We start from the raw sequence: 12848 nt of genomic DNA on the forward strand, positions 1-12848 counted from the left end.
ACGCCGCCATCGTGTTAGCGCTGTCGAGTCTCGTCAAAGAGCGCCGTTTTCAGCCTAGCGCCAGAACCCAGGACGTGGGCGGTGGGAACTTGAGCTGAAGAATCGTTATGGAGCTTCTATGGCGACGATGGAGTTCGCGGGGACAGGGCGACAAGCAGCATCGCAAATAACGTATGAGACAAAAGATGCAATGAGCAACTCCACAAACGAGATTCTAGCTTACAATAATCGTGCCACTGCAGAAGCCTAACTTGTCTACTCAACGCAGGGACACCCGAATGAAAGCTAGCATTTCGTGCAACCCATTTCGGTGATCATGCCGGTGGTTCCAAGAAGGATCCCACCCCTGATTATGTCGGAAAAGCACCAATCAACGGGCTTCATAGTATCCAGCTAAGGTTTGGTCTAGCGATTTAGCATGAGTTCGTCAAGTTCTAGCTCAGCCAGACCTCGTGGCAGCCCTTCCCTTCTCGCCCATTGAGCCCCTGTCTTGACTTTTTTTCTGACAGGCTCGTCCTTAGTGAAATGAAGTAGTCAAAGAGTCGAGGCTACTGCGGCCACTTGAGTGCAACAAGACACACATCTTTGCTGGATTCGTTGAACTTCCAAGGGAAGCGCGTTGTCTTTTACCTAGAGTTATTGGTGATTACGGCTCTTGGTACGATGCCGTGGAAAGTTTAGAGCAATTGGCTGTCGATCATAACATACCGCTAATTGTGAATCGCTCACAAATCTTCTTTCCCCAGATCCAGATGAATGGGCGCGCAAATCATCCCTTGAGCCCTTGCCTCAAATCTCCAGGTTGTCAATCTACGTTGAGAGAGGGACCCAGCATCCCGGTCATACTTCCATTTAGGGGAGGTGGAACTCCGGCTAACACTTGAATTCCTATCTTCCTCGATTTGTTCGCTCCTACGGAAGTAGTCTTTACCGACATGATCCCCATCACCTAGTCACTCGAATGCTGAATAACCGCCCCTCACAAAGTTGGGTCGTGTTGATTCCATTCAAGCTAAGGATTATGCCAGGGACAGGGCCTCCATGACTGACCTTGGCTCCGCCGTCTGGTCTGGCCCATCTCTAGAGACCAAGGCCATTTATGATCTGGCTTGCAGCCACTTCTACAACGTCTTTTGCACGAAACCGTCGACCTCTGCGTCAGCCGGCATACTCACCAACAAAGGATTGCCATCGGAGAGGGCGTTGCGCCAAAAGCTTGGATGACAGCTCGGTAAAGACAAGTCGTCTAACGGCGACCCGAACCACCCACCCCGTTCTATCCCGAAACGCCACCTGGCTGCTCCGTCGCCGTTGACCGCCCGCCATGGAACTGGACCCGAACAGTCAAACATTGACGCCACTTCCCGAAGTTCTGCAACGGGGCCTAACTGCCGTTTCTTTCTTCGGCTTCCTTTCGTTCATCACAACAACAGCACTCTTCTTAGTCTTGACCTATCGGCTGATAACATGGTATCTTGCACCGGGCCCGGACCGGCCACAGCGCATGGCTGATGAGCCGAATGCGGATGCCGTCCTGGCCGAAGAGATGGGTCTTCCGGAGACGATGTACCCTGGCAACAAGAAGCGCAAAGTCAAAAGGGACGCACCCAACCAGTTCCTGATGCTCATCTACAACCTGCTGCTGGCCGATATCCAGCAAGCTCTTGCTTTCTTGCTCAATGCGGCATGGCTCAACAAGGGTGGAATCATCGTAGAGAGCACGACATGCTGGGCGCAGGGCTGGTTCATCTCGACAGGCGATTTGGCTTCCAGCGCTTTTATCACCACGATTGCCATACACACCTATTTGTCGGTTGTCAGAGATTATAAGCTCCCGACTTGGGCATTTTGGTGCATGATCGGCTCTGTTTGGTTCTTCATCTACGCCTTGGCCATAGCCGGCGTCATCATCACCAACAATGGAGCCGACAACGGTGGCCTCTACGTCCGTGCCGCTGCATGGGTAAGTTTTTGTCATTGTGTCTACATATCATCTCGAGCTAACTTCATCATAGTGCTGGGTGAATGTCCGATATGAGGCGATGCGTCTTTATCTTCACTACCTGTGGATGTTCGTTTCCTTCTTCATCACTGCGATCCTCTACATACTCATCTTCAACCACATCCGACGCACCGACCCATCACTTCAACTACCCTCCTCTTCCAACAACACAACGTCTTCTGCCTCCCAGAGCAACCGTGGTCGTAAACTCAGCCACGCCCACACAATGTCCCAGTCTGGGCCACCAAAGAGCTCCCATGGCGAAGCTGCATCGGCGTCCAATCCAAGTAACGCCGGACATCACCCTGCTTTCCTCATCTATCCCATAATTTACATCCTGTGTACGGCACCTTTGGCGTTAGGTCGTGTCATCACAATGGCTGGAAAGTCTGTTTCCTTGGATTACTTCTGCCTCGCCGGTGCAATGATTGCATCCAACGGCTGGCTTGATGTTCTGCTGTTTTCCACCACTCGTCATGTCATTATCTTCAATGCCTCTCCAGACTTCGAAGAGACAGGTATCGAGACCTTTGCCTTCATGCGAACACCGGCTAACCGGCGTTACGGCAACATGGTGTGGGTACAGGGCGCTGGAAGTGCACCTAACAACCTGTCTGCGGATGAGGGTACCGGTGGCTGGCTCTGGAAGCTATTCCGCCGGGGACGTGGTGCGGGTGACATGAAGCGAGATCGTCGTCGCAGTGGAGCACATCGGAGCATCAGCCAGGAGTCTCTAAGGAGACGGGCTGGGCAGATGGAAGGCATCCAGATGGAGACAGTAACAACGGTCGTTGTGGAGATGGAAGGTCACTCGGGAGTGAAGAAGGTCAATGGAAGGCCGCTTTCGATCGATACAATTAAGAAAGAGAGGGCACAGAGCGTGGGCAGCATGTGAAACACATTTTCGCTAGGCGCAAGAGCCAATTGTCAGCAGCCTGCTTGAAGGACCGTTGACGGATATCGGCCAATCTACTGATCAGGCCTACGGAGACATCGGGCTCTACATTGCAGTATCAGATCTCTTATGTTTGATGGGGAGGCAACTTCTCAATGTGCTCTGTTAACGATAGCGGGTTGGGCTTTGGGCGGTCATCTGTATTAGTTATACCCATAATGTCATATATAGACTTCATTCATCTATCACTGCTGAGTCATCATATCCCATATCTATCCGTACAAGATTTTGTCTCTCGAGGGTACTTTTCTTTTCGCATAATTATATCTTCACTTCTGTATGATAGGCTTAGCGAATCTTTGAATTAGTGTCAACATTATAAATGAACGAAAGACATCGTCCAACTGCATCGGTACAGTAAAGTATAGCCATTGATTCTATCAAGCCATGATGTTGCACGTCTGATGGAGAGACTAATCAACTCAGCCTTCATGTATCTCAGCTGAATGGCTTTATGGAGTATCTACGTTAGCGTTCGTGTGTGGCAAAGTCTAAAAGCCTCAGAGTAATCTTGCAATCAAGAACGACTTCATTGTCATTCCTCTATAGCCTTATGTAAATCTGAAATGTCACATATACCTTGCTGCGTTAGGAAGAGTATTAGATTGAAGGTCTGTCGTTCCATATAAAACTTTGAGCGAGAATCTTGGCTTCCAGACTACCGGGCAAGAAAACGAGGCAAATCGCTGATCACTTTTGACACATGACTCTGCATTGATTCAGATCAATCGAGATGTCTGAAGCACCTTCCGAGGTCCTCTCTAGATTCTTACATAAGGCGAGATGAGACATTATTCGAGATGAGGATGAGATTGCAGCACAGGCAACAATTACAACATTAGTCTATCTCGCGCATTTCAACCCCATCATGATACCGCAAGATACCATACCACACGCCTCACAGTCAGGGCCAATTTATCATGGAGATCTCTACATCTTGTATCCGCCGACGCCACAGAGCGGGACTACAAAACGTGATAATGAAGGAGCCTTGGAAATCAAGGATAAGGACATAAAATTCAAGTCTGTGCTCGGGAACTTAGACTATTTCAAAATTATAACTTACTCAAGATATCAGACATCATCTAAAAGGGATTTGAGTTGTTATAGGATGTTACTAGGTCCCTCCTATTAGTATCCCTATTACAGGGTAGTTAGTTCGAACCGTAGTTAACGAAGAGATTAATTAAATTATATAAATATCTGCGTAGTAGGTATAAAAAGGAGGTTCTAACCGTAGGTTAGGCTGGCTATAATAATCGTAAATAGGGCCCTTAATTAGCCCCTATATAGTCGGCTATATACTACGGTCGAATTAGACTTCTAATCCGATACTAACTTTCTCTTTCTTTTATTAATTTAACTACTATAGTTAGAGGTATAATTCGACCTCGGGCCCGTTTACTAAGTCATCTCCTTTTCCCCCTTTTCTCTACTCTTTTCGTATAACCCATCCCTCTATTCGTATAATAACTTTTCTACTACTTACGAATTACTTTAATCCCTTATTTAGTACTACTTTTATAAAAGCGTCTACGAGGTTATTTTTATTATTAATCTAACGGATCTCGAGTATCTTGCGCCTTTCGTACGATTACTTAAGGGCTATAATATCGATTATAAGCCTCTTTTCCTTTATCGTTCCTAATTTAACGAGGTATTTATATAGTAAGTAGGAATTTATATAGATAACCGTTAGAATAGGTAAAAGGCTAATTCGATTAGTAATCTTCTTTAGCGTTATTAAAATCGCATAGGAGAGGTTAATACCGTTAACTATACTATAAACCTCTAACGCTAGTATACTTCTTATTACCTACTTATTTTTAATTAACGAGTAATAGATTATATTACTATATATAATAAATTCGCTCTTACCTATACTCTCGTTAGCTAGGATAATAATATACCCTAATTACGAAATAAGGTCGTTATTATTCGTAAATAACTTATTAATAAAGACGTAGAGCTTACTAATCGCAAGGTCGATTAGGTAGTAAACGAGACCTCGATCGAGATTTGTTTATTATTACTTAAGCTACTTATTAAATACCTCGACGTCTCGTTTAGTTAAATTTATAGTCTACGCTACCCTAATGTAGTTAAAAGTTACCTTAGGCTAATAAATATTTATAATATATACCCCTCGCGCGAGCTTAGCCTTATACCGCTTCTTAACGTTAATTACGTTCGGATTAACGAGGTTAATCTTCTCGCCCTACCCCTTTTATTAAAAAACGACGGTTTCCCCTTTAATTATAAGAATCCCGCTATTAAATACTAAGAGGGTATTTATTATAAAGACCTCTTTTAGCTTCGCTACGAAGCCCGCTTTTTAGAGCTCCTTATCCTCCTTCTTTATAAAGTTAATATCGGATAGGCCTAATATATCGTCGGTCTATATTTTAACGATTTTAAATTAGTCGCCTTCGTACTCCGTAATTAATAAGCACGGGTCGTACGTAGAGGTAATTATTAATAGTTAATTAATATAAAAATCGTAGTAAGTAGCCTACTAATAAGTGCACGATTTTATAAGCCTATATAGTAGCTTAAGTACTTTAATAATCGTACTTTCTAAGCACTTACTAGCTATTTCCTTCGGTAGATAGGCTAGGATTTTCCTTATAAGCCCTATAGCCGATTAGGTATAGGCCTAGGTAATATTACGGCTCTAAATCTCGTATCCCTTTTTCTATAGCGATACTATTAGTATTATTATTAATCGTTAGCTATAGCGCTATATAATAAGTAATTATATAAGTAGCGTCGCCTTTTTAACGTCGCCGTACCCTTAGATTACGTATTTAGACTTCTTATACGGCTAGGGTATTCCTTTCCTTTTAATCTCACGAACTATTCGTAATTTAAATATGCGGAGGTTTATATATTTTTCTAAGTCGTATAAGATAAATCGATAGACCCCTCGATCGTAAAGAGTATTTACTTCGATAAGATCTAATCCCTTATACGGCTTTTTACTAGTTATAATTACGCCTTCCTTATATAGTTTAACCGCTAGCTCGAAATCGGCTTTCTCTTTTATTATATAAAAGATATTAATTACCTTGTTGTTAGTAATAAATTACTGCGTTAGGGCTTGCCGTCGTAGTTTTTTATAACGTCTCGCTAGTAATATTAGTGCCCTTTTAGTAATTTCCTCTTCCTCGTCGTCTATTAGTACTACTACGACGATTTCGTTAAGGATAATTTCTTATACGTCTACTGCGGGTTATATAGTTTCCCCTAGCTCTTCTTCTTTTTATAAGTTAGAAATCACCTCGTTAGGATCTATATAGTACGGTCTAACTACTATAATTAATACTTTAAATAGCTAGTTATAATCTCTCGCGATTATATAAAAGCGCTCGTTAATAGAAATTAACTTATATAGCCTAGTCTACTATTAAGTAATTTCGCGCTATACTTGTATATCCGAATTTAGTAATATATTTAAATTATCCCCTATATCGGGCCTATTACGCGTAGTAATTACCTCGTTAACTTACCTTTTTATACTTACTTCGCGCAGTGCCCGTATTACTTTTTTAACTACTTAGGCTCGTTAGCTTACGCTTAGTAATAGTAGCGAGGCTAAGGTCGTTCTTAAATATGCTCTAAATACTAATAGCGTTAGTATAAGTCCGTTAGGCCCTATAGTATCGTTATAGTATTTAAGTACTATCTAGAGGCATTCGTCGTTAGTAAAATCCGGATTTTCCTCTTTAATAATTCTAAACGCCCTTTTTAACTACTAATATACCCTTTTTACTTTTCTAATACTATAATACGCTTTAATAAGTACGACTTTTAGCTATATACCGTAGGCCGTTATATTATCCTTAAATTCTATTAACTTAAAACTAGTACTAGCGTCGGTTCTAATGCCGTTTAGCGGTCCCTAGTATATATTAATCTAGCTTTTTCGTAGGGCTACTTATACTATCTTTACTTATAAATCCCGGAGGAATTGCCCTACCTAAAAAGATATAACTACGTCGATTATATATAGTACTAGCCGACTATTTAAGTAGAAGATATCGACGACTATTTCCTAGTTAAAGTTAAGCTTATTACGCAATTTAAACTTAAATCTGCGTGGGCTCTGCGTATTTATTTAGTATTAATAGCATACTTTCGTTAACTACTCTAGCGCCCTTATTTCGATATTATTATTACTTAATTACTTTAGGAAGTTATATAGCCTCGTAACTAACGGGTACCCGAATCTCTAGTATAGTCTTCTAAGCTTACTTTCCGTTAGGTAATTAATTAACTTCGTATTATTAATAAGCTTTATAAACGCATACCCTTATCGTTATTCGACTATCTCGAAGTACTTACCGCTAGAGATTCTGTTCCTCGTATTATCAAACATAATACCTAGTCGATCTATATCTTTTAGATATAGGAGAAATGGGGTATTAATGGGTAAAATATAAAAAGTTATTGTTCCGAAGTATATCTCTACTTTTATTATACCTAGGGCGACGATTTCCTTGCCTAGGCTAAAACTAATCCTCGTAATACCCGCCGTTAACGTATTAAGTATTACTAATACGATTTTCTATAGTACTTAGAATTCCCCTTTTCCTTTAGTTAACTATTACGATGCCCTAGTATCTAGGATAATCCTATAGAAATCGTTTAGGCCGTATTTTTTACTCGCGTAGAATGCTTATATAAGCTTAGTATTCGAGGGATCTAAATAGTATAAAAAGGACCCCTCTAGCTACCCCTAGATTTACTTAGTACTATATTCTTTTTTTTAAATATCGAGAGAGATAGCGTCTTCTCTTTAATTATTAAGAGAATAGGCTTCGGCCCTATTAAATTCGCCCTTTTAACCGCCTCCGTATCCGTTATTTAAAGGACCTTCCCTTACTATTTATAAATAAAAGCTTGTTTATTAAGAGCTTCCGCTACCCTCTATTCGTTTAGCCTCGTATATCCTCTAGAGGTTAACGGGGCAAAAAAAGAGTAGTTAATATCGTCGATTTCGTTATAATCTAATTCGTTAGTATAGGGGGTAAGATCTTCCTTATTTTTCGAATCTCTTATAGGGGGTATATACTTTAGGCCGCTATTTTAGCTACTATTACTAAGTTCCGTACCCCCAGATCTACCCTTATATATAACGAGGAATTAGTTAAACCGACGAGGGCTAGTTTTACTATTTACTACCCTCGACTTTTTATACTATTTATACGATTTAGTACGCTCTTCCTTAGAATAGTTACTTAACTAATATCTATCCTTTTTATAAATATAGTATTACTTTTTTTATTATCCTATTTATAAGTTAAATCTTTACCTATTCGACGAATCTAGGCTTCTTTATTAGCGATTACTATATTTAGCCTCTTTTCCTTTTTTATTATACGTTCGATCGACTTAATATTATTAATAAGGGCCGTTATATATTTAGAGGTAGGTTTAGCGCGGTATTCTCGTTTTAATATTAAAGCTAGATCTTAGCCTCGAGTAGAGCGTCTCGTAGTCTTTAAATACCTAGTATAGGGTAATTTTTACTTCTAGTATACGCTAAACTACGGTATAAAAATATCTAACTTTCCGCTCGTTTATCCCCTTATTTAGCTAGGTTTTTGCTAGCTTATTAATTCGATCGATAAGCTCTTCGAGGATCTCTACTCGTAATTTACCCTCTATTATCCTAGCTATAAATATAAAAGAAATTGCTTATAGCTTAAATAGGAGCTCTAGGTTCTTATCGTAAGTCTCGAAGCGGCTTCGGATTGCGTTAATTATACTAAAAAAGTCGTTTCGATCGAGATTACGCACTACTTCGTAATAATAATTAGAGGCTTTGCCTATGAGTACGATATTAATTACTAAATAGTACTAGTATTCCCTAATTCCGACTTTTTCGTAATAATCGTAAAATATTGTTAGGGTTTCTTACAAAACTTTATACTTCCCCCCAGAGTATAATTTCTCTTTTAAGAAGATCTTTTTAAGGTCTATAAATTACTTCGTATTTACTACTAGATTTTCGGTATTTATATACGATCCCTACGTTACTACGTACTATTAGTAACTTCGGGTCGTCTACCTCCTTTCTTATTAGCTAATCGGCGCCGAATTTCGTATTAGTAATAGTAACGAGTTATAGATTAAAATAGGCAGAATTATTAATTATCGTACTTTTAGTACTATATTTTACCCTAGTATATCCTTTTATAATAATAGATTTCCGTTAATAATTATAAGGAGGAAATTTAGGTCGTTTACCCTTTTTTTAAATTCGTTAAAGCGATTATACGCTCTATTAACCTATACCTAGTTTTATAGTACGAATTCCTCTTTTATAATTATTATTACTAGTATTTCGTATAGCTCTTGCGATTATAATTACGCTAGTAATACCCCTCGCCCGTAGAGGAATTTATTAACTACTTTTATAATTCTTAGGCTTACGCTCGCGAACTATTCGTCTAGTTAATAGCTAAGGTCGTTTACGATCTTATAAAATAGGGGTTACCCCTATAGCCCCTTTTTTTTATAGACCTTAGTTAAATAAATTAATACTACGTTAATTTACTTACTATTAGGCTAATCCGCAATTCTATATATCCACGTCCCCTAATAGTCCGGGTTAATATTTACCTATTTATAAAAGATTAGGATTCTATTTAAAATCGGGTTTCGTCCTTTCTTTCCTTACCCTAACTCGCTAAGGGTCGTACTCTAGCTTATACTTATATTAATAGTTATTAGCATATTTAATCTTAATAAGGATATATTTAATCCGCGCGCGGGTCGTAATAAATCCGTACTTTCGCTACCTAACGAATTTATTAAGGTCTAAGAGATTCCCGCTTCCTCTCGCCGTCTCGCTACTACTCTCGTTTTTACTATTTTTAATAATTATTACTACCCTTCTAAATCGCTAGCTATCGTAACTACTAAGATCCTCCTTTTTATTTAGTAAAAAAAGGTAGGTTTTAATAATTCCTTTTAATAATAGTAGCGGTAGACGTTTATATTACTATAAGAAGATATAATAATTAGTCTCGGGATCTGTACCGGTTACTAATTTCCGCTATCCTATATACTTCTAGCCTCCTAAGCCTCGTGCTCTCTATAATCTCTAAATAGCTTCCTTAGTTAATTTCTAATTGCGGGCTTAAGGTCGTACCCGTAAGATCCTCGTAGTAGTAAACTTTCCTATATACCGTAGATCTCTTAGCTTAATAACTCCTATAGGGTTACCTTCGCTACTAAATAAGAATATTTACGTTTAAAGATCCCCTTCTTTAATCGCGCGGTGCTCTTTTATATTATACTTTTACTAATTTAACTAGTTAATTTCTAATTACGGGCCGGCTATAGAAAAATCGTTTAGTAAAAAAGCTACTCAGGGCAACAGTAAAAGGCTAGTTACTTAAGCAGTTCCGTTAATTAACGTAGTTTAATATAATAGACGTCGACCTCTCGTAAGTAGTAAAGGGCTACGATTACTTAATTCCGTGCGGTATTTAAGAATCGCCTCCTTTTTTATCTACTTCTATAAGGTTAATTAATATAAATCTCCTATCCCGTATAGTATTAAAAAGTCGTCTCTTTTACGTAACGAGATACCTTACCGATCTATAATAATAAAATTTAACTACTAATTAGTATTAGTATTCTTATTATAAAGTAGTTAGTTCGAACCGTAGTTAACGAAGAGATTAATTAAACTATATAAATATCTGCGTAGTAGGTATAAAAAGGAGGTTCTAACCGTAGGTTAGGCTAGTTACGATAATCGTAAATAGGGCCCCCAATTGGCCCCTGCGCAGTCGGCTGTATGCCGCGGTCGAATTAGACTTCCAATCCGATACCTTTTAATAACAGCATTCATCAGCACGCATAAGTTCGGTAACAACACGAAAGACATCAATTCAACGCAAAAAGCTCTAGGTTACTTTCTCCAAACCACTAGCGGTGTCAAAAGCTAGGTTTACTAAATACGTAGGCGCAGTTAGCTATAATGTCGACGAAGATAAGCTTTAAAAAGTGCGGACCATCAACTTTAGGCTAGCGAGGAATCATAATTTAACCGAGGAAGACATAGAGTTCATAAAGACCTTGAAAGACTTAATGAACGGCAACACATCGCTAGCCAATGTTGAATCATTGGCTCTAAAGCACGTTATCGTCCGGGTTCAGCATGAGGTCAGGATTTAATACCAACCAAGGCTTACAAAGCCTCTTGAAATTTTTCGCTTCGCACAGTATAGCCGACCAGCATCCTAGCAAAGACTCACTTTAAGTACTCAATTAGCTAGTAAGTCGACCCACCCCCTTTTAGCCACCCCCCCCTTTTAGCTACCCTATCAAAACATAGTATCAAAATATCGCTACTAACTATACTTAATTAATTAACTATCTTCTACTATTATAATAATATAATTATTATTCTCCTTAAGTAATTCGACCCCTATAAGTCGACTAGGACTAACTAAACGGTTATTAAAGTCCTCCTAAGCTCTCTATATATCCTAGATATTCGTAAACTTAGTATTTAAGTCTATTAATATACTCTTCTTTTTTCATAACCTTAATTAGTTAACTTTAGCTTTTAGAACTCGAATATAGTACTAAGATATTACTAAATAATAAGCCTACTCGCTAAATACCTTTTTTATTTTTTTTTAAATAATAATCGTTAAGTATTATAATCTAGACTAAGCTCTATAAATAACTTTAACTAATTATAGAGCTCGCTAGCCTTCCTAAGTATTAACTAGTTAATAATAGACGCCGCTAATACTTAGTTAATAGCTTTTTTAATATTATTAATTACTTACTTAGTATCTACGGTCTTTTTAGTTAGTATAACTAAGTTAAGTAGGACTATTAAATTAATAAATAATCTAGCTATATTAAGGGGATATAGTCTAGTTACTTTTTACCTATTTCGTATATTTAATAACGTTAGACTAGTTAAATAAGCTTTCTAATAGTAGCTTAAGAAGTACCGCTTTCTAATAATAATAAAATTATCTATTATATCCTCCTTACTAAGCTCCTTTTTATACTTAGACTTAATAAGTCTAAAAATAGCTATATTTAACAACTAGAGGATATAAAAAGTATATAATAATAAGAATAGTAAGTAAACGTTATTTTTATAGTATTCCTATATAAATTTTATTATTATATAACTCCTATAGCTATTTAAAACTAATAATTAAGGCTTATTAAATATACTAAGCCCCCTAAGGGGGGGGGTCTTAGTTTATAATAAAAATACTATTTTTAATTACTTAAGGGCAGTCTTATTAGTCGTCTAGCTATTATCTATTATTATAAACTCCTAACTAGTATAAAAGTTAAGTTTAAATAAAAACTACTACTATTATACCGACTTTCTCTTATATATAACTAATAATTTAATAGCTTAACTATTAATAAAAATATACTTAATTATAAATACCTAAATACGCAAACTAAGCTCTTTTTTTCGTACTACTATAGTCTTTACTTTACTTAAAACTAGGCTATTAAATCCCTTACTCTCTAAAATACTAATCTTATTTATATTATACTTATTAGCCTATTTAATATTACTAATCTTTAATATATTAAGTAATTTAAACTATAACTTAATTATATTAATAATAGCCCTATTTAAACGCCTCGAATTAATAATACGACTTCTCTAAACCTTAATTAATAAGTTCCTCCTTAAAAAAGCGTCTATCTATCTCTTTTTAAGAGGATTCATATCCCCTTAAGATCTTAAAACTTACTTAGTAAATTCTATAAACTATTTATGAATTAATATAATACTTAAATTATACTAAATACGAACTTACTAAGCTAGCTAGTCTTCTTATTATAAAAAAAGCCTCTAGAGGTCTACGAATATTATTACCCTTA

At 37.6% G+C, this 12848-nt stretch overlaps 3 protein-coding genes across 3 annotated transcripts; 2 read left to right on the top strand and 1 right to left on the bottom strand.

Moving 5' to 3' along the window:
• Positions 1-127: 127 nt before the first annotated feature.
• On the top strand, positions 128-1224 carry CLUP02_12164 (uncharacterized protein; the record flags this gene model as incomplete). Its single annotated transcript, XM_049291128.1, has 5 exons — positions 128-230; positions 290-385; positions 535-861; positions 954-986; positions 1013-1224. The coding sequence occupies 5 exons, from the start codon at positions 128-130 to the stop codon at positions 1222-1224; spliced, it is 771 nt and encodes a 256-aa protein (XP_049148273.1).
• A 100-nt stretch (positions 1225-1324) lies between these two features.
• CLUP02_12165 (uncharacterized protein) lies at positions 1325-2897 on the top strand (the record flags this gene model as incomplete). Its single annotated transcript, XM_049291129.1, has 2 exons — positions 1325-1963; positions 2016-2897. The coding sequence occupies 2 exons, from the start codon at positions 1325-1327 to the stop codon at positions 2895-2897; spliced, it is 1521 nt and encodes a 506-aa protein (XP_049148274.1).
• Positions 2898-7275: 4378 nt separating this feature from the next.
• Positions 7276-7503, bottom strand: CLUP02_12166 (uncharacterized protein; the record flags this gene model as incomplete). Its single annotated transcript, XM_049291130.1, has 1 exon — positions 7276-7503. A coding segment is annotated over one exon (228 nt), but the record flags the coding sequence as incomplete, so codon positions are not given.
• Positions 7504-12848: the final 5345 nt, after the last annotated feature.

The sequence above is a fragment of the Colletotrichum lupini genome, chromosome 6, assembly GCF_023278565.1.
Source record: "Colletotrichum lupini chromosome 6, complete sequence".
Classification (NCBI taxonomy): domain Eukaryota; kingdom Fungi; phylum Ascomycota; class Sordariomycetes; order Glomerellales; family Glomerellaceae; genus Colletotrichum; species Colletotrichum lupini.